We start from the raw sequence: 19,650 nt of genomic DNA, 5'->3' as shown, positions 1-19,650 counted from the left end.
CCCCCCCCCCGCTGTCCCCCAGGCTAGTCTCAGCCCTTCCCCCGCTTCTCCTGCCACACCCTGGCCATTCAGCCCTCTGGAACCTCCAGCGCCACATTCTGTCCCATGTCAGTGTCTGGTGCTGCTCACCTCCTCTCGCCCTGGCTGCCCGCTCGGCTGCAGGGCTCAGTGGGCACATTGCTGGGGAGCTCCGCCTGAGGCCAGGCTCCTGGGACTGCACTCAGAGACCAAGATTTGCCTGGAAGAGGCTTATAGGAGAGAGCTTGTGACAGGCAGAATAACGGCCCCTGTCTGAAGATGTCCTCTTCCTCCTCCCCAGAAGCTGTGAGTGGACCTTATATGGCAAAAGGGACATTGCAGATGGGATTAAGTGACAGTCTTGAGATGGAGGATTATGCTGCGTTACCCCGATGGGCCCAGTGCCTTGCCGGGGGCCTTACAGGAGGGAGGCTGGAGGGCTGAGGTCGGAGGAAAGGAGATGGGGTGACGGCAGCAGAGAGAGGTTGGTTGGAAGACGCCGGGCTGCCGGCTTTGGGGGAGGAGGATGGGGCCATGAGCCAGGGAATGCAGGCGGCCTCTAGGAGCTAGAAGAGGTTGAGGAAACGGTTCTCCCCAGACCCCCCTGAGCGATGTGGCCCTGTTGGCCCATGTTACAGTTTTGACCTCTAAAACTGTCAAATCACAACCCCGTGTTGCTTCGAGGCTCTGGCTTTGTGGTGACTTGTTACCACAGCAGCAGTGCCCTGGGGGTCAATGCCAGCAAAGAACTGGGGGACCCAGGAGCGACCCAAAGAAGGAGTGGGCCATGATGCCGTCACTGCAGAGGTCTCCATGGGTCCCATGGGGAGTTCTGGAGCCGGGATGGCCCCTCACAGTTGACCTGAGTTGAGGCAGCGGTCAGCTTCTGCCCACCCACACCAGCTAGTCACGGACAGGACAGGCGCCGCCCCCAGGGAGGACTGTGGCCCTAGGTGAGGCGGCTCCTGGGGCCTGGGGCAGTTCCCAGGGAGGGCCTTACCGCTCTGGGGGAGGAGCACCTTGGTCCTGGGGGGCACACAGCCCCTCCCCGGGTGGCACAGCAGTACTCCTGCATTCGTCAGCGTCCTCTGACCACCCAGCCATGTCCTGAACCAAGAAGCCCTGTCCCCCTACTGCCCCCAGCCAGCACCAGCGCTCCTTCTCTGCGCCCACACGGCCCCTGAGCCGCCCATCACGCTCTGACACCGCTGCACCGGGAAGGTCTGTTTACCAGTCTCTCTGTCCTACTAGACTGTGAGCCCCTCCCGAGCAGGACTGTGTCTGCATCATCTCTAGGTTCCAGGACCAGCTCTGGGACTGCACTTAGTGGGTGCTCCCTGTGTTTATAGAATGACCACCATGGTCCGTCAGGATGAATGGCAGAGCAGAAGACCCCAGGGAGGCAGGAGACCCCTGGGAGGCAGGAGATCCCAGGGAGGCAGAATGGTGGCTGCCCTGAGCCTGAACCGAGCCCTGATCCTAAGGAGGGAAGCTGGACAGGGAGGGAGCCTGGGCTGAGACCCTGAACATTCCCCCCCTGAGTAAGTGAATGGTGGCCAGTGCAGGCAGAGCCCGGGGCCCCTGTGGTGTGAAGAAAAAACCTGAAGCTCAAAGTGCTCTAGGATGTTAGCCTTGAAGGCATCCCCAGAGGTGGTCTCCTCACTGCCTGCCTTTTACTGCAGTTGGAACCAACCCAGAGCGAGAGAAAGGGACTTCCCTAAAGTCACGCATCAAGTCAGAGGCAGAGCTGGGGCAGGAACGAAATATTCTAGGTCCGTGGTCCAGTACCAGTCCGTGGCCTGTTAGGAACCGGGCCGCACAGCAGGAGGTGAGTGGCAAGCGAAGCTTCCTCTGTATTTATAGCCGCTCCCCATCTCTGGCATCACCACCTGAGCTCTGCCTCTTGTCACATCAAGGGTGGCATTAGATTCTCTATAGGAGCATGAACCCTACCGTAAACTGTACACTCGAGGGATCCAGGCTGCGCGCTCCTTGTGAGAATCTAACGCCTGCTGATCCAAGGTGGTGCTGAGGTGGTGATGCTAGCGCTGGGGAGCGGCTGCAGATGTAACAAATGTAATGTGCTTGAACCATCCCCAAACCATCTACCCTCACCCCATCTGTGGGAAATTGTCTTCCATGAAACCCGTCCCTGGTGCCAAATAGGTTGGGGACTGCTGTTCCAGGGCATCTTCCAGGCCTTGGCCTGGGCCTCCTTGCTGGCTGGAATCAGTGTGCTCTCCTGGGTGTGGGCGGGGGCTCCGCAGCCAGCTGCCCCCGGAGGCCGTGTCTCTCCCGGGCCCTCTGATGTTCTGCTTTCCCTCTTGCAGGTGAACCTCGTGCTGGGGGATGGCCGGTCCCTGGGCCTCACGATCCGAGGGGGAGCCGAGTACGGCCTTGGCATCTACATCACGGGGGTGGACGCGGGCTCTGAAGCGGAGAGCAGCGGGCTGAAGGTGAGGAGAGGGGCGGAGGGAGGGAAGGACCCGTCCCGGAGCTCCGTGCAGCTGATTTCAATCAGACTTCCTGCAGAGCAGTCAGCACCCCATCTCGAGGGCTGGCCCCGGCTGGGAGCCCTCTCGGCTGCTGTCCCCCTAATTCACAGTCAGAGCAGCGGCAGGGTGGCCTCCTGCATGACGTGGGCAGTGGACCAGCCCCAGCTCGTCACGGCTGCTGTTTTGCAAACACCGCTGATGGCCCGTGATGGCCCTGACTTCAGGGTTTATTGTGGAGTGTGGAGAGGGACGAGGAGAGAAAGCCGTGAGCTGGGCTGGGGTTTCACTGGGCGGCTTCAGGGCTGGCGTTGCATCGGGAGCAACTAGCAATTATGGAAATGATATTATTAGCTCACATTTTAAAGAGGGCTAACTGTGTGCCCAACATTTGAGATTCACTTCACACATAATCATCTCGTTGAGTCCTCATGCTGCCCTGAGGGACAGGTTGTGATTACCCATATTTTCCAGTTGGGGAAACTGAGGCATAGAGAGGTTAAGCTGACTTACCCAAGGCCTTACAGCTGGTGGGTTGTGGAGCAGGATTTGAAATCAGGCAGTCTGGATTCCAGAGCCCATGGTCTTAACTGCTACACTTAGCATCGTGCGGGGAGGACGGGGAACCTACTCAGGGAGGCAAGACTGTGTCCGCAAGGATGCTGGACCCAGGACGCAGATGTATTAATAAACAGCACCATGTGCTTGGGCTAAATCCTGACGCTAGGGATGGCACAGGAGCGATGTGAGTAATGACCATGGGCACAGGTGGCCTTTGAGCGGGGCCTTGAGGGGTAAGAGGGGTTGGTGGGTCGAGGGGCTAGGGAAGGAAGGGAGCGTCTGGCTGAACCATGCACCTTGACCGTGGGTGACTAGATGGGGGACTGGTCCATGTGCAGGGCCAGGGCCACAAGGCACAGGATGAGGTGGTGTCCATGTAACAAATGGCCTGGCATGTCCCACTGTGTTGGGGGGCTTGATTCTCCATGAGATGAGAAGAAAGTGTCAAGGTAGATTTGCGTGGACCCCAAGTTGCATCTTGGCAGACAGTGCAGAGAAGAGGCATCTCTCAGGGCCTCTCGGGAAACAGGTGTGGTGGGAAGAGCTCTGGCTTTGTGGTCGGGAAGACTGGGTTCAAATCCCAGATCTGTTGCTTTGGCTTCTGTAGCTGTGTGACCTCCGAGTGTCCCTACACCTGTCTGAGCTTCCCTTTCCTGTGTATTAATAATAAGTAGCATCCCTTTCTCGGAATTATGGGAAAGATCAAATGAGGTGCAAACTGATATTATTAATTATTATAGTAAACATAGGCAAAGACTGAATATTTGTGTCCCCCCCAAAATTCGTATGTTGAAATTCTCACCCCCCAAGGTGATGGTATTAGGAGGTGGGGCCTTTAGCAGGTGATTGGGTCATGAAGGTGGCATTAGTGCCCTTGTCAAAAGGGGCCCCAGAGAGCTCCCTCACCCCTTCCGGGCCCTGTGAGGACACAGTGAGAAGGCACCACCTGTGAACCAGGAAGAGGGCCCTCACCAGACTCCAAATCTGCTTGCTGGTACCCTGACCTTGAACTTCCCAGCCTCCAGAACTGTGAGAAATAAATTTCTATTGTTGATAAGCCACCCAGTTCTGTGGTGCTTGTTACAGCAGCCTGCACTGACTGAGACAATCATCATCTTCATTATTACGAACATGGCCTCCCAGCTAAGAAGTGCTGGAGCTGGGATTTGAACTCACGCCAGCACACTCTGTGTTCTCAACCACTATACTATAGCGCCTCCTGGTGATAACACAGGTGTTATTGCTCCCAGCAGACAGGTGAAGAAACCGAGGCTCATAGAATTAAACTGACTTGCCCAAGGTCAGATTCTGTCTAATACCAGAGCTGGGGTTTAAATCCAGGCCTGACGGAGCCTGGGGTTGCCTTGTGCAGGGGAGGACTCCTAGGACCTGGGGCCTGCCACTGACCAGCTATGGGAAGGCAGACACATCGTTCCCCTCTCTGGGCCTCGGCCTGCCTGCGTGGACGGTTGGGCTAGATGATCTCTGAGATTTTCTCCTCGATCTGCACATTTTCCTGGCCTGAGAGGGCCAGAGGGGTGCCCAGACACTAGGAACATGCTCCATTCTCCCTCACCTATAGGTTCCCGTATTCACGGAGAGAGGCCCAAATCAGTAACCTGCAGCTAGATCCCTCTTTTGTGTGGAAGGAAGGAAGTGGACAGCACATGCTGGCAAGGAGTGTCTGTGTCTGTCCTGCTTCTCTTTCTGTAATATTTAATCAGTGAGCATACACTGATTACACCCACGTGCCACACACTGCACTCTACAGTGTCTGAGCTGAGCAAGACGGACACAGTCTCTGACTTCCTAGAGCTCATATTCTAGTGGGAAGACAAGGGAAAAACAAAAATTACACAATTGTTTATTTAGTTACCATTGTGATAAATACCAAGATGGCAAAGCACAGGGAACCATGTGAGCATATGCCAGGGGAGACCAGCCTGGTCTTGGATATCAGGGAAGGCTTCCTGGAGGAAGAAACATTTGAGTTGGAATTTAAAAGAAGAGAACAAAACTAATTACATGAAAGAGGAGGCTGGGCATGGTGGCTCACACCTGCAATCCTAGCACTCTGGGAGGCCAAGGCAGGAGGATCCCTTGAAGCCAGGAGTTCAAAACCAGCCTGAGCAAGAGCGAGACCCTGTCTCTATTAAAAAAAAAAAAAAAATAGAAAGCTTAGCTGGGTGCAGTGGCATGCACCTGTAGTCCCAGCTACCTGGGAGGCTGAGGCAGGAGGATCGCCTGAGCCGGGGAGTATGAGGTTGCAATGAGCTATGATGATGCCACTGCACTCTAGCCCAGGCAACAAAGCGAGACCCTGTCTCAAAAAAAAAAAAAAAAAAAAAAAAAGAGAGAGAGGAAATGAGAATTTTAGGCAAAAAGAACAGCAAATGCTAAATCCCTGAAGTGTAAAGAAGTGTTCCAGGATGCAAAGGAAGGCAGGTGTGGCTGAATGCAGGAAGCCAGGTGGGGAGAAGGTGCCCGCCGACGCCATCGAGGCAAACAGAACCAGGTCGCACAGGGCGTGCAATTCCCCCAATACTGTACATCGTGAAAAGATGGTGATGGAGAGCGGCAGTTATTAATGTGAACGGGTATCTGTGGTCTGTTATTAAGTGGGAAACACAGGCTGGGAAAACCGCACAGCTAACAGGAGCTCATTTGTGTTGTGTATGTATGCAAACATATGCATCAAGAGCATCTGTGCTGCCCACACACCAAAATGTCAACAGTGGTTATCTCAGGTGGTGACATTATGGATGATCTTCACTTTGTTCTTTACGTCCTTTTTCACTGTCTGAATGGAGCAAGTATTCTTTTTATAATCTTGAAAACAGCAACAATAAAGTGATTTCCATACTGAAACAAGGCAGAGGAAAAAGATTCCATAGAAGTTTTCCACTCACTTTAGTTTGCCTCTCGGTTGCAGGCAATCAAAGGCTTTATTTGCTCATAAAGTGCCTGCCTTCAGTAAAGTCCTTTCCATCTTCAGTCCCCTCCACAGTAAAGCATTTCATATTCCCTGCCATTATTTTACTTTCCAAGGCCCCTTGGATATGCTAACACCTGCCTACACTCGCCCGGGCATCCAGGACTGATTAATTCTGTTTATTGCCAATGCACTTTTGGTGGAATTAGGCATATTGAAATGGAATAAAGGGGTTTGGCTGTGTGGGTGGTGGAGCCAAGAACAGGCTTTATTTGTAAATAGGGCTCCTTGCTGCTGTGCAGAGCTTTCCTGAAGTGAAAATGTGCCTTTCGCCTGGCTTCCAGCTGCTCAGCCCACTTAGCTCCTCGGGGCCCTGTGTGAGTCCGGGGAGGGGTCCGGACAACACTGCGCCAAGTGGAGAAACACTTGGAGGGTCGGGCAGGCTCCAGCACTTACCCTGGGAGGCCCCATGGAACTTGGAACCCTCCTGCCCTCCCAGTAGGGGCGATGCCCTCTTCATAGTCCATCTTTGGATTTCTCTTATTTCTCTGCACTACTCCGCCTCCCAGCTTCAAACCCCGACAAAGAATGGACCACATAACCTTCTTTGTTCCTTTAAGGACATAGATGATTAGATTGGCTGGCATTTAAAAATAATCATAATGGTAAGAGTTGGCATTTATTAACCAGTTGTTATGAATCAGGCACTGTACCGAACTCATTAGACATACTTTTATGTAATCCTCCCCGTAGCCCTGTGGTGGCATTAATAGCAGCATGTAATAGGTGACCAGCGGAGGCTCAGAGAGGTGTGGTGGCACGCCCACGATCACACCGGGATGCAGGCCCACCACAGGCCGTACGCTTTGCTCTCCCACCTTCCTGGTACCCTAATTGCATCAAGTACCAAAAGACTACAGAGAGAGGAAATAAAGGACACAGAGTCTTCTTAGAAACCACCAAGCTTCCGAAGCCCAGTGTGGTTCCCGGATCCTGCCCGGCCCCCTGGCCTCCACTTCTGAGGTTGTCCAGGGGTGGAAGGCCCATTTCATTTCTGCTCGTGGCAGCCAGTTGCCATCCTGGCTGAGGCTTCTTGGAACAGGCTTTCTGTTCCTGTGAATGTCCCACTCTCGGGGTCCCTGCTATGCTGCTAGTGGTTGTGGGGCCGGCCCGTGGAGTGTCTGGTGCAGAAACAGTGTTGGCGGTGACTGTGGGGACAAGCCGCTGCTTTGCAGGTCTGTCACGGGTGCGGGGCGTCTGCAGGAGCCCGACTGTGCATCAGCTTCACTGGTGAAGCCAGCTGGGCTGGGGCTGACCCCTGGGCAGACTGGGTTCTGCTGTAGGATCTGTTCTCCCCTCCTGCTTTCTCTAGGTTGAGCCTCTGGACAGCCCCCCTTTGCTGAGGTCCCACCAAATCGCAGGTGATCTACATGTGCCATCTCTCTAAACCCTCACGACAGCTCTGGGAGGAAGGAACTCTTGATCCCATCTGTAAACTAGGCGTGTCTGTTTAGTGACAGTCTCTCCTTCCAGATTGTGGCTACATGGGGCGGAGACTTGTGTTCTCTACACATTGTAGCCCCCTGCCCAGGACAGAGCCTGGCACATAGTGGGTGTTCAGAAAGTAGAACTTGACTTGAAGAAGTGCCTGTGGCTGAGGCAGGACACGAGCCAGGCGTCTTTGACTCCAAAGCTCTGATCTTGAACACTGTCTCCTTTGCATCCTGGCCTGAATGCAGCACAGAGCTGGCATTTTTGTTGAAGGAGTGAATCCTGTTGCGAAGTGTTAGAGCTTTTCCCACTCACCTAGGCTGTGAACTGACCATCACACCCTTTCTCTCGGAGGTGTCTGCCATTGAGCTACAGGAAGCTGCGTAGCAGCACGGCCGGCAGGGACGTTTGCTCGTGGACACTAGGTGCCACCCTCAGCTCTTCCTGTGGAGGGTGGATGGCAGAAAGCAGTCTACACTCACAGCTCCCAGCCTCCAAACCTCCCATTTTACACATGAGCAGACTGAGGGCCAGTAGGAGGGAAAGGACTCTCCGAGAGGGGGGTGCAGAGACTCCTTTTGCCGTCAGGCATTTTGGCCTCACCTGTTATCTGTGTGCTTCTGCTGGAAGAAGAGAACAAGCCTGACAAACTCTGGAAGCTGTTTTCTATCTATTCTTCCTGGGGGAAGAGGCATGGCTACCATATAACATTTGTTTAATAAGGATCTTTTAAACGTATTTTATTCTTTAATTGTGGCTGATTTTATGGCAGTCCTAATAAAGATGGGAAAAGTAATATCTTAATTCCTGACAGGGCATATTACAAACACCTCTCTGCGTTTACATTCTACAACTTAGATGAATGGACTAATTTCTTGAAAGACACAAACTACTAACACTCGAGAAAGAAAAATAGATGACCTATATATCAAAGAAATTGAGTTTGTAGTTAAAAACCATCCAAAAAAAGAAAACTCAAGCCCAGATGCGTTCACAAATTAACTCTACCAAGCAGTTAAGGAAGAAATATTATGCAGTCTCTTCCTGAGAATAAAACACGAGGGAATGCTTCCCAACTTATTTTATGAAGCCAACATTATGTAATACTAAGACCAAATACTTTGCAAGAAAAGAAAACTACAGACCACTATTCATCATGAATACAGATGCAAAAATCCTGAACAAAATGTTAGCAAATCAAATCCAACAATCTATAAAAGGATAACATACCACAACCAAGTGAGTTTTCTCCATGGAATCCAAGGCCAAAATTTTCTCTCTAAACAGTTCTATTAAATATCATACTAGAAATTGTAGTTAGTACAATAAGTCAAGAAAAAGAAATAAAAGGCATACCAATCAGAAAAGAAGAAATAAAACTATTTACAGTGACTGATCATCTACGTAAAAAATTCCAAAGAATCTACAATAAAGCTCCCAGAACTAATAAATGAGTTTAGCAAAGTGAAAGGACACAAAGTCAGCATACAAACATCAATTGTATTTCTATATGATAGCTGGAATTCAAAGTTAATAAAAACAATACAGTTTACAATAGCACTAATAAGTACTTAGGTATAAATATCTAACAACGTGTGTGCAATTTTTGCATGCTGAGAAATGACAAAACAAAAAAGAGATATACAGTGTTCATGGATAGGAAGACTCCATAGTGTGAAGATGTCAAGTCTCCCTAACTTGATCTGGATGCAACACTATCCCAATTCCAGTCCCAGGAAGCTTTTTTGTAGATATTTACAAGCTGATTCTAAACTGTTTATGGAAAGGCAAAGAAACTAGAGGAGCCCAAACAATTCTGAAATAGAAGAACAAGTTTGAGAACTCTGTACCTGTCTTCAAGACTTACAATAAAGCTACAGTAAACAAGACAGTGCAGTATTAATGAAAGGATAGACATGCGGATCAATGGAACAGAAAGAGTCCAGCAATAAACCCATGCAAATATACCTGATTTTTGGAAAAAGTGCATAGGTAATTCACTAGAGAAAGGGCAGTCCTTTGAACAAATGATGCTGGAACAATTGAATGTCTGTGTGCAAACAAATGAACTTCAACCTCACATTTCATAAGAAAATCAACTCAAAATGAGTTATAGACTAAAATGTAAAATGTAAGGCTATAGTTCTTCTAGATGAATACGTGGTAGAAAAATCTGCCTGACCTTGGGTTAGGCAAAGCATGGTGTATAAAAGAAAAGTCTGTTCACAAAATGGACTTCATTAAAATTAAAAGTTCTTACTCAGCAAAAGATACATTTAAGAGCATGAAAAGACAAACCACAGAAAGAAAATACTTTCTAATAACATTTCTAAAAAGGACTTGTTAATAGGCTCTTCGACTTATGATGGGGCTATGTCCTGATAAACCTGTCATAAGTTGAAAATATCTCAAGTTGAAAATGCATTTAATACTCCTAACCTACTTAGCATCGTAGCACAGCCTACCTTAAACATGCTCAGAACATTTACAGTAGCCTACAGTGGGGCAAAATTATCTCACACAAAGCCTGTTTTATAATAAAGTATTGATTATTTCATGTAATTTATTGAATACTGAAAGTGAAAAACAGTAGTTGTATGAGTACTCAAAAGCACGGCTCCTACTAAATGCGTTATTACTTAATCATAAAGTTGAAAAAGCACAAGTTGAACCATCATGAGTCAGGGAACCTCTGTGCTGAGAATATATAAAGAACTCACGATGTGCCAAAGACCTGGGAAATGGTTTTGTGTTGAAACTGTAGCTCTGGACACATGATCACATGATTCTGCATTTGTCAAAACCCATAGAACTGTACATTACAGAGTGAGTTTTGCTGCATATAAATTTGTAAAACTCAGCCAGGATGTTCATGTTTGTGGGAGTGGGTAGGAAGATAGAATGCAGACGAGACGAATGAAGACAAAGGATTCCCCCAACCGCACTGCCAGAGGGTGGAGGAGAAAGCAGCTGATCTAAGTAACTGGGAAACGTTGGTTCAGCTGATACTATAAGGCCGAAGACCGGAACCGTCTGCAAACACTGTGCTCCGCTGGCAGTTTTTCTGTTTCTCAGAAGGGTATGCATCAGGAAATCTGAGACTACTTTATTTCAACTAGGGTTGAAAAAATAAAAACTTAGCAACTACGTTTTAGATAATGAGAGCCAGCTTTCTCGCTGGGAAAAAGCTACAAGTAAAAAAAGAGGAAGAGATAGAATAAGGCCTGTGGTGTTGGATTAGAGTCAGCCCTAGCAGTATGGACTCATTTACAAAAAAAAGGAAAAAAAATGCTGTATATGTGTACACACCGAGTTAGATACAGAAACAAATAGAGATGTGTGAACCATATATATGCATTATCATTCATATATATGGTTTCTCACTCTATATATTGAGAGGGGCTAGAGTTAGGGACACCCCAATAAAAATAGGTGCACCTAGCACCCAGATCTTAGTTTCTAAATACTACTCTTCAAATAAAAGAAACCTAAATGTGCTGCTAGTTGCCAAAGGAGAATACAGTAAGTAGCCATGAGGCCATACTAATGTAATTACATAAATAACTGAATAAATAAATGGATGGGGGCGAAGAGACAACTCTTCCTTGAGGAAGAATTCCCATTAATAAATGTAGAAGGAGCGTGGGCATAGAAAATGCCCCTTAGAGCATTATGGTACAGTGATCATTTCTGCAGGCAAGATGCACCAGTGGATGCTAAGACGTGGGCATACGTTTAAGCATAAACAGGATTTTTTTTTTTTTTTGGTATAATTTCAAAATATTTCTACCAATGTATTTCATAATTATAAAGAGAAAATAGTAAGTTTACAGGGAAGGATCCTGTCACCCACCCACCTTAGCGGAGTATAATATACATTTTAAAAATCTTTAATGTGTTTTCCAATTACAAAAATAGTACGTGCTAGTTGTAGAAAAGAGAAGCAATTCACTGGCCCATGTTTGCAAGAAGGTCCTTCGCCTCTGCCCCGCCTGGCCCCAGATGTGACAACAGTCAGAAGGTGGCCTGTCCTTCCAGTTCTCTTTTGGTCTGGCCTGCTCTACACGGTGACTTGAGATCCTTCCTGTTTGTTCTGTTCCTTGTATGATTCTAGCATCAGCCTCTTAGAAAGTTGCTTCCCTTCTCGGTTCAAAACCTAACATCTCTGATTTATAAGATTTTGACTAAGTTGTTGCCACCTCAGAGTATTGAGATGGGCCTCCTCAAAAGTAGAAGCTCAGAAGTGTAGCAAACGTGTATTTTCATGGTCTTGGTATTATATTTTTCCTATTGTGATTTAAAATCTCTAATGTTTTCTCTTTTGCTGCAAAGAGAAGACAGTGGGGGAAGGAAGAACCACAGAGTGTCCCCTGGGCATGCCCAGTTTTTCATCTTCCTCGAGTGGGCTTTGGAGAGCTGTTTGCTGGTGGCAGAGGGGTGGCCGTGTCCCTCCCTGGGCACCCCGGGGCCCAGTGAGTCTTTCTCGTTGTTGGAGCACTGCAGGCGTTTGGGTGGGTGCTGGGCAGAGGTGTGTGTGACCCAGCCCCGAGATTTGTGTCTGCTGTGTGCTCTGCGTAGAAATTATGTCGAATGGGGACAGTGGGAGTGGGAGACAGAAGGCAGTGGAGACCCCTGGTGCCCCAGGTGATGTGCTGACAGAGCACTGGCGAGAGAGTGATGGCAGCCAGCATCCACTGGGTGACTGTTCTAGGCTGGGCACCCGCCAAGTGCTCTGTGTGCTCCACCTAAGTGAATCCCTGAGCAGTCTCCGAGGCAGATGCCCTAACATCCTTCATTGAAAGATGAACAGACTGAGGCTCAGAGAGGTCACTTGCTCAAGGTCACACGGCAAGCAAGTGGTGGAGCCCGGATGAGGGGTCTGGCTCCAGAACCTGCCCTGTTAGCTCCGTAACCCTGAAGCTGCGTGGCGGAAACTCAGACTGACGGCCCTTGGCGGCTGGGCAGTCGGCCCTCCCTGCTGCTGCGCGGTTCTCTGCCGTCACTACATCAGCGACACCCGCCCGACGTGTCTGCACACTCTGCCTTTACATTTGGAATCTGGAGGCTCCTTCTGGCCTTTCGAAACGTGTTTAAGCAAAAGCAAGGTGAAAACGGCAGACAGTAGGGCAGTGTGGGGGTAGTGGCAATGATGGGGAACGGTAATAATAGAAGTAAATTAGGGCAGAGCAGTCTTCCAGTTATTTCTGCTTTGCAGTAATAATAACAGTAATCGCCAGCATTTGGGGAGTGCACTCTCTGTGCCACCCCTGCTGCTTAGTGAGTGCTGTGCCTGCACTGAATCATTTAATCCTCCCAGCAGCCCCGTGAGGAGACTCTAGCATTATCCCCATTTTAGAGATGGGCAGCTGAAGCCCAGAGAGGTTAAGTAACTTGTCCAAGGTCACACAGCTAGTAGTGGGGGAGCTGGGATTAAAACCCAGGTAGTCACAGAAGTCCCTTTCCCATCTCTTCCCTCTCCTCACACCGTCTCTGGCCAACCCCATGGCTCTTATAGAACTTAGAGGGGTCAACCTTTTATAACGTGGTTCTCAGGGAAACTGAGGGAAACGCAGGACAGGGCCTTCCCCTGTAGGCAGCTTGAGTTTACTGCTCCCTGACAGTGAGGGAGGAGTGAATAATCGGTTTCCTTTACTTCTGTTTTTGTGTGTTTGTGGCGTGTGCGTTCATGCCCACACACACCCACGGGGATGTTCCTGATGTCTCAGAATCACAACGGCACAAAACAAGCTGTGTACTGACCACTCCCCGCGGGCCAAGCCCCGTGCAGGGCTGTATCTCAATCTTCCTGTTCTGTCCTCCTGGCAGCCCCACGAGGAGCTCCGGGTCATCATCCCTATTTTACTGTTAAAGAACCTGGGAATGAGATTAAGTGACTTGCCCCAAAGCATATTTCTAGTTGGCAGAGAAGCGGAGATTCAAACACAGGGCACTCCGAGGCCGCCTCTGTGTGCTGCCACTGACGGGGTGGCCTCGTACAGAAGTCACAGCGCCTCGGATTGGCAAAGCACGTTTTATTTACCTCGGGAAGGGCTTTGTCCACGTTTATCTAACCCCAAATCCAGTGCTCTTTCCACTCCCAGAGATAGCAAGTAGTCTGTCTTGCGTGCGAGTGCCACTTAATTAGTGTGGCTGCACAAGTGTTTGCCCTTGTGTGCTTGCAGCTGGGCTCTGCCAGAAGGAATACTTAGCCGATGCTAAGAGTCGCTTGGTGGTGTCTGCCGTGGGGCAGAAAGTGGGGACCTGCAGCCCAGAGGATGGAAGGTCTGCCATCTCCGCGTGAGAGCGTGGGCCTAGCTCAACTTTTATTTAAATAAGAATTTATGATGAAAGCTGTATCTGAGCAAGAAAACGTTAATTTGGGGGGAAACTAATAACACAATGGCAGCCACTTACACCTGCCGTGACGGGGACCGGGATGGTGTTCCCAGGCAGCTCCAGCGGCACAAGGTAGTTAATTGCAGATGCTTTGGAGTCAGACTCTCCAGCTGCGTTACTTTATCTCCCTGAGGGCTTCCTCCTTTGTAAAACTGGAGAAGTAATATCTCCAGGAACCTCGTGAAGATGCAGCCTGAGACTCTCTAGTGAGCACTTAATGCAGATAAAGTATTCAAAACAGCATTGCCTTTAAAAAACTATTTCTGATTTTCAGTATAACTCTGTAAGGTCACTAGCATTTGTCTTGTGTGAGGCTCAGGAAATGGAAGTGATTTGCCCAAGGTCACATGCCAGGAAGCGGCTGGCCAAGGGTGACCAAGGATGCAGGCCCGGCTCTGTCCTCTAACCCCGAGTCAGGGCAGCTTCCACCCTGGGGCCTGGGCAGAGGGACAGTCCCGGGTTGGCTGTCTGGGGCGGAATAAACCGAGGCTGTTCCTGCCAGTCCCGCGCTGGCCGGCCAGCCCTGTGTGCAACCCCCACAGCCCCTGCTTGCAAGGATCGTGGCAGAGCAACGTCCTCGCCAGCCCGAGTGCTTTGGTGCCTTGAGAATCCCCGAGGCTCTTTCAGCCAGAGGTGGCATAGCAACTGCCGTGTCATTGCTGAGGCCCAGCGTGGATAACTGGGCTTTGCCTCTCTTCCAAAGCCTCTTGTCGCAGCAGGGCTTTCTCTGATTAGCCATTTCCCTGGGGCTGCCTCTCCCCGAGGTGCAGTGGCCACCTCTCAGTTGTGGTCAGGGGTCCACAAGTCCTGGATCTCAGAGCTGGCATCTTGCTTCCCTTGCCAGGAATTGTGGAGGAGGGGTGCCTCTCAGGCTCCGTAGATTCCAATTTCTGATGATGATGATAATAATACCATCTATATCCTAGGCACTATATTGTCAGGATGAAATGAACTCATGCATAGAAACCCCCTAGCCCAGTGCCTGGCACGTGATTGCAACCAAAAACCGGTAGCCATGATTGTCCAAGTGCCTTGACTTATCCACACGAGTGCCTGTGCCCGTGGTGAGGCGTCTGAACGCTCAGGTAGCTGATGAATTGATTCTGATGATGAACGTCTTTCTCAGGGAGCCGGAAGGTGATTTCTTTCCAGAGAAACCTGCCACATGCTGGGTGACTGTTGTAACCTCCCCCCTCGTCGGCTGTGCCACATTCTCAGTCCTTCTTTAGGACACTTTCTTAGCTGGGTTTTTGGAATGGCTTCTCCGAACGGTGTTCAATAAATTGCAGACGTTCGAAGGGCTTATTCCTCTTGCCTGGTCTTTCCAGAGGTCCCTGTTAGGGTGGTAATTGCTTCCCAGCCAGGCCGCCGCCAAAAAAACTTAGTTTCTGCAGGGAGGCCCGTGAGAGCAGAACCCGGCTGTGGCTTGGCCACGGGAAAAGGTGAGAGCGTTCACGTGTGTGCTCAGGGTCCCCGTGAACCGTTTTGTCCACCAGAGGGAAGCTGCCAGTGGGGCTGGCTTTCATTCTGATCTGTCATTTCCCAAGTGGCTGAGCAAAGGGTCCGGGGTGGGGTGGCAGCCTGGGGAGCTGGCGGCTCCAGGAAGGTCGTCAGCTGCTCTTCTGGCTTCACAGGTGGCAGTGCCAAGTTCAATGCCTGCCTGTCAGGGGGCATCTAGCTTGCTGGATTGGAGGTCAGCCTGGACCCCCGTTTCATAAGGAAATGATTATCTGCTGTGGCGTAGGGCACGCGTGAAGGGCTTTGGGAGAGGTATAGAGTTATATTGGACAGTGCTCCGGGCACGTGACGGATCGCTGAGGGACCATGTCAAGTGCAAATTATGATGCAGCAAGTGCTGTGGTTATTGTGGTTGCATAACCAGCCCAGAACGTAGGGGTGGGCAGTAACCACGGATTCTGCTCACAGGTACTGTGGGTCAGGAAGCGGACAGGGCATGGCGGGGTGGCTCATCGCTGCTCCATGATGTCTGCAGCCGCAGACGGAAGACTTGGCATCTGGGCACTGGAGTGATCGGAAGGCCCGTTTCCTCTGTGTCTGGAGGCTGATGTTGGCTGTGGGCCAGGGGCCCCCATTCTTCTCTGCAAGGGCCTCTCCACGTCATATTTCCACAGGGTCAGTCTGGGCTGCTCTTAAGCACGGTGGCTTAGAGGGGACTTCCAGGGCATGGGTGCTGGCAGAGAGGTGGGTAGAGCTGTATTCCTTTTATGACCCAGCCTCAGAAGGCTGGCAGTGTCCCTCAGCTGGCTCTGCTGTTCGGAGCTGCCACAAGTCCATACAAGTTCAAAGAGAGAGAGGAGTAGACTCTCATTCCTGTCCGAGTGTCCTAGGGCGGCTGTAACACATGACCACTAACGTGATGGCTTAAAACAGCAGAAGTTTACGTAGTTTGGTTGGGGCGTCGCACATGGAAGGAAGATTATGCCAGGCAGAGAAGGGAAGGGAGAACTCTTCAAGGAGGAACTCGCAGGAGCAAAGGCCCCGTGGCCTGGGGTGGGGGGCCCCGGGGTGCCGAGAGGGCCAAGAAGCCGACAGAGAGGAGAGGTGGGGAGAGAGGAGCATGGGATAGGGAAGGAGACCCTGGCTCCAACAGCTTTGCTGAGACTTCCCAGCTGGCCAACGAGCCTAGAGCTGCACATGGCACCAGGAGAGCGTGTGTTAATTCCAGCTGTTGTCGGGCAGATGGAAGGAGGACAGAGCTTTCCAAGGTTGGGGTGTCCAGTAATGGAGTGGGGCTGTGCACTAGGGCTGTTGACCCAAACCCTTTGAGGAACCTGTTTCTTTTTAGTTTTTTTTTTCCCCCCAGATGCTAAAGTACTAAGTCCTGTATATAATATCTGCACAAACACATGCAGAAAGTGGAAGGACCCAGACCTCCTGTAGGCAGATTTCATTAGCATCTTTTTTTTTTTTTGACATATAATTCACATGCCATGAAATTTACCCTTTTAAAATGTACAAATCTGTGATTTTTAGTATAATCACAAGGTTGTGCAACCATTACCACTATATAATTTCAGAACATTTTCATCACCCCTCTAAAACATCCTTGTACCCATTAGTCACGCCCCGTTCTCCCCTTCCCCTACTTCCTGAAAACTACCGTCTACTCTCTGTCTCTCTACATTTGCCTATTTTGGGTATTTCGTATCAGTGAGTCATAGAATATGTGGCCTCTGTGTCTGGCTTCTTTCACTTAGCATAATGTCATAGCATATATCCGTAAAGTCCTTTTTATGACTGAATAATATTCTATTGTATGGTGATACCACATTCACTAGTTGATGGACATTTGGGTTGTTTCCATCGGCTAGCCTCATTATGGAATTTCTTTCCTTCTTTTTTCTGTATATTTTTACATGATTTATGTTATCTGGTATATACTGTTTTGCATTTCACATTTTTCACTTGCATTTTCTCGGGTAATTAAAAACTTCTCATGAGCGCAACTTGTAATGGTTGCATAAGACTATTCCATCTTGTGGCTGAATTATAATTTACCTAACCATTCCCTTGAAGTCAGACATTTAGCCATTTCTAATTGAAATAAAGTTTTCAAAGGAGCAACAAATGAGAGAAACCTCAGAGGACCTTTCGAGAGGAGTTTAAACAGCCTCCAAGCTATCTGTGCCAGCAGGCTGCGGAGCCCAGTGGGGGGCAGGAATGATTCATCCCAAATTACTAAGCGGCGAGGAGGGGACCGGGTGGAATAGAGAGGCTGCCTCTCCAGCGTAGCATGGCACGTCTGCCAGGGCCCAGTCCCAGTCTCCCCAGACCCCCAAGGTCAAGGGAAACATTAGAGAAGGCTGGGAAGATGATGACGGCCAGTGCTGTGTCATGCGTCCCCACCCCTAAATTTTTACGTTTCTTTTTAGCATTTTCTTTCTTTTACCCTTGACCATATGGTCTTCACATACAATTTGGAGAGTGCAGAAAATGAATAAAGAGCTTGAACTATTGTCTGGAATTTACTGCTCAGAGGCAACTCTTTTTTAGTTTGTTTTGGTGTTTTTCTTTGAGACACAGTCTTGCTCTGTAGCCCAGGCTGCAGTGCGGTGGCGTCATCATAGCTCATTGCAGCCTCAAACTCCTGGACTCAAACGATCCTCCTGCCTCAGCCTCCTGAATAGCTGGGACTACAGGCATGTGCCACCATGACCAGCTAATTTTTCTACTTTTAGTAGAGTCGGGGTCTCGCTCTTGCTCAGGCTGGTCTCGAACTCCTGACCTCAAGCAATCCTCCCACCTTGGCCTCCCAGAGTGCTAGGATTACAAGCATGAGCACTGCACCTGGCCCAGAGGCAACTCTTTTTTTTTTTTTTTTTGAGACAAAGTCTCACTCTGTTGCCCAGGCTGCAGTGCAGTGGCGTCAGCCTAGCTCACAGCAACCTCAAACTCCTGGGCTCAAGCTATCCTCCTGCCTCAGCCTCCTGAGTAGCTGGGACTACAGGCATGCACCACCATGCCCAGCTAATTTCTATTTTTAGTTGCCCAGCTAATTTCTTTGTATTTTTAGTAGAGACGGGGTCTCACTCTTGCTTAGACTGGTCTCGAATTCCTGACCTCAAGCAATCCTCCCTCGTCGGCCTCCCAGAGTGCTAGGATTACAGGCATGAACCACCACGCCCAGCTCAGAGACAACTCTTATGAACAGTTCGGCATATTTCTCCCCAGTCCTTTGAACACAGTGGAAGACCACATTAGATAGGCAATGTTAAGATAACATTAAAAAGCCTGAATTCAAAAGCAAAGCATGTTCACTGGAGAAGATGTAGAAAATCCTACACTTAAGGGGCAACTAGTGCAATAATTTTGGTGTGTATCCTTCCAGTGTGTTAGGCCTACATGGAATACAATATGGATAAAAACATTTTAGCAAAATTGGGATCAGACTATTTTCTTTCCCACCCTCCGTAACAGTGTAGCATGTAGCTCCTTCCATGTCAGAAAGGAATATTTTATAAAATATTAGATGAAAAACGCAAGGCCCAAAGTGTTATGTGATCCCATTTTTGTTTTTTTAAAAAGAGAAATATATTTATTTGTACGTACTTATATATGTGAAGAGAGTTCCTTAATCGGTTGTGGGATTAGAGTTTAAAAAAAAAAAAGGGGGAGAGAGAGCGTTCCTCAAAGATTGCTCAAGAAACTCTCAGTGGTTGTTACTTCTTAGCCCGGCCAGGGGCCTAAAACTTCAGATTTCAGGACCTGAGAGATGTTTTTAAGAGAAAAGATATTCTGGGGAGAGATTTTTACAGTTTGTATATACCCCCTTTTTACTATTTTATTTAGACTGTGTGCTTTCGTTGATTTTGGCATTTAAAACATGTTTATTTGGGAAAAATCATTACATGTGGTTACATATTCTACATTATTTTTAATGGTTTTATAATAATCACTGTATGTATATACCGTAGGGTGTTTGGCTAATCACTGGTTCTTAGACATTTAGGAGGGGAGTCCAGATTCTTTTTGTAAATATAAATTTTGTATAATCATGGTTATTTGCTTGGGGTAATTCCTAGAAGTCAAGTTGCAAAGGTTTTTGTACCTTTTGTGGAATATTCCTTAGCACCTTTCAGCCAAGTTGTGCTCCAGCTGGGAAAGGGCCAGATGCCCTGTTAACCCTTTCTCACCCAGACCGGGCGGTGGGGCCTTTTGGTGTTAAGTTCTGTTTGGTGTCCATGAGTGCCCACCATGTTCCTGTTACCACAAATACGGTGGGCAGAATAAAGGACCACC

At 49.1% G+C, this 19,650-nt stretch overlaps 1 protein-coding gene across 2 annotated transcripts in view; it reads left to right on the top strand.

The window, feature by feature from the left end:
- WHRN (whirlin) overlaps positions 1-19,650 on the top strand; it is an 87,426-nt gene that overhangs the window by 30,478 nt on the left and 37,298 nt on the right. For both annotated transcript variants that reach the window (XM_069474582.1, XM_069474581.1), the window contains exon 3: positions 2,349-2,474. In XM_069474582.1, the coding sequence (XP_069330683.1) occupies positions 2,349-2,474 (126 nt within the window). The remainder of the gene's footprint in view (positions 1-2,348; positions 2,475-19,650) is intronic.

This window comes from Eulemur rufifrons, chromosome 7 (genome assembly GCF_041146395.1).
Source record: "Eulemur rufifrons isolate Redbay chromosome 7, OSU_ERuf_1, whole genome shotgun sequence".
NCBI classification, from domain to species: Eukaryota; Metazoa; Chordata; class Mammalia; order Primates; family Lemuridae; genus Eulemur; species Eulemur rufifrons.
This window is presented reverse-complemented; position numbering and strand designations above follow the sequence as displayed.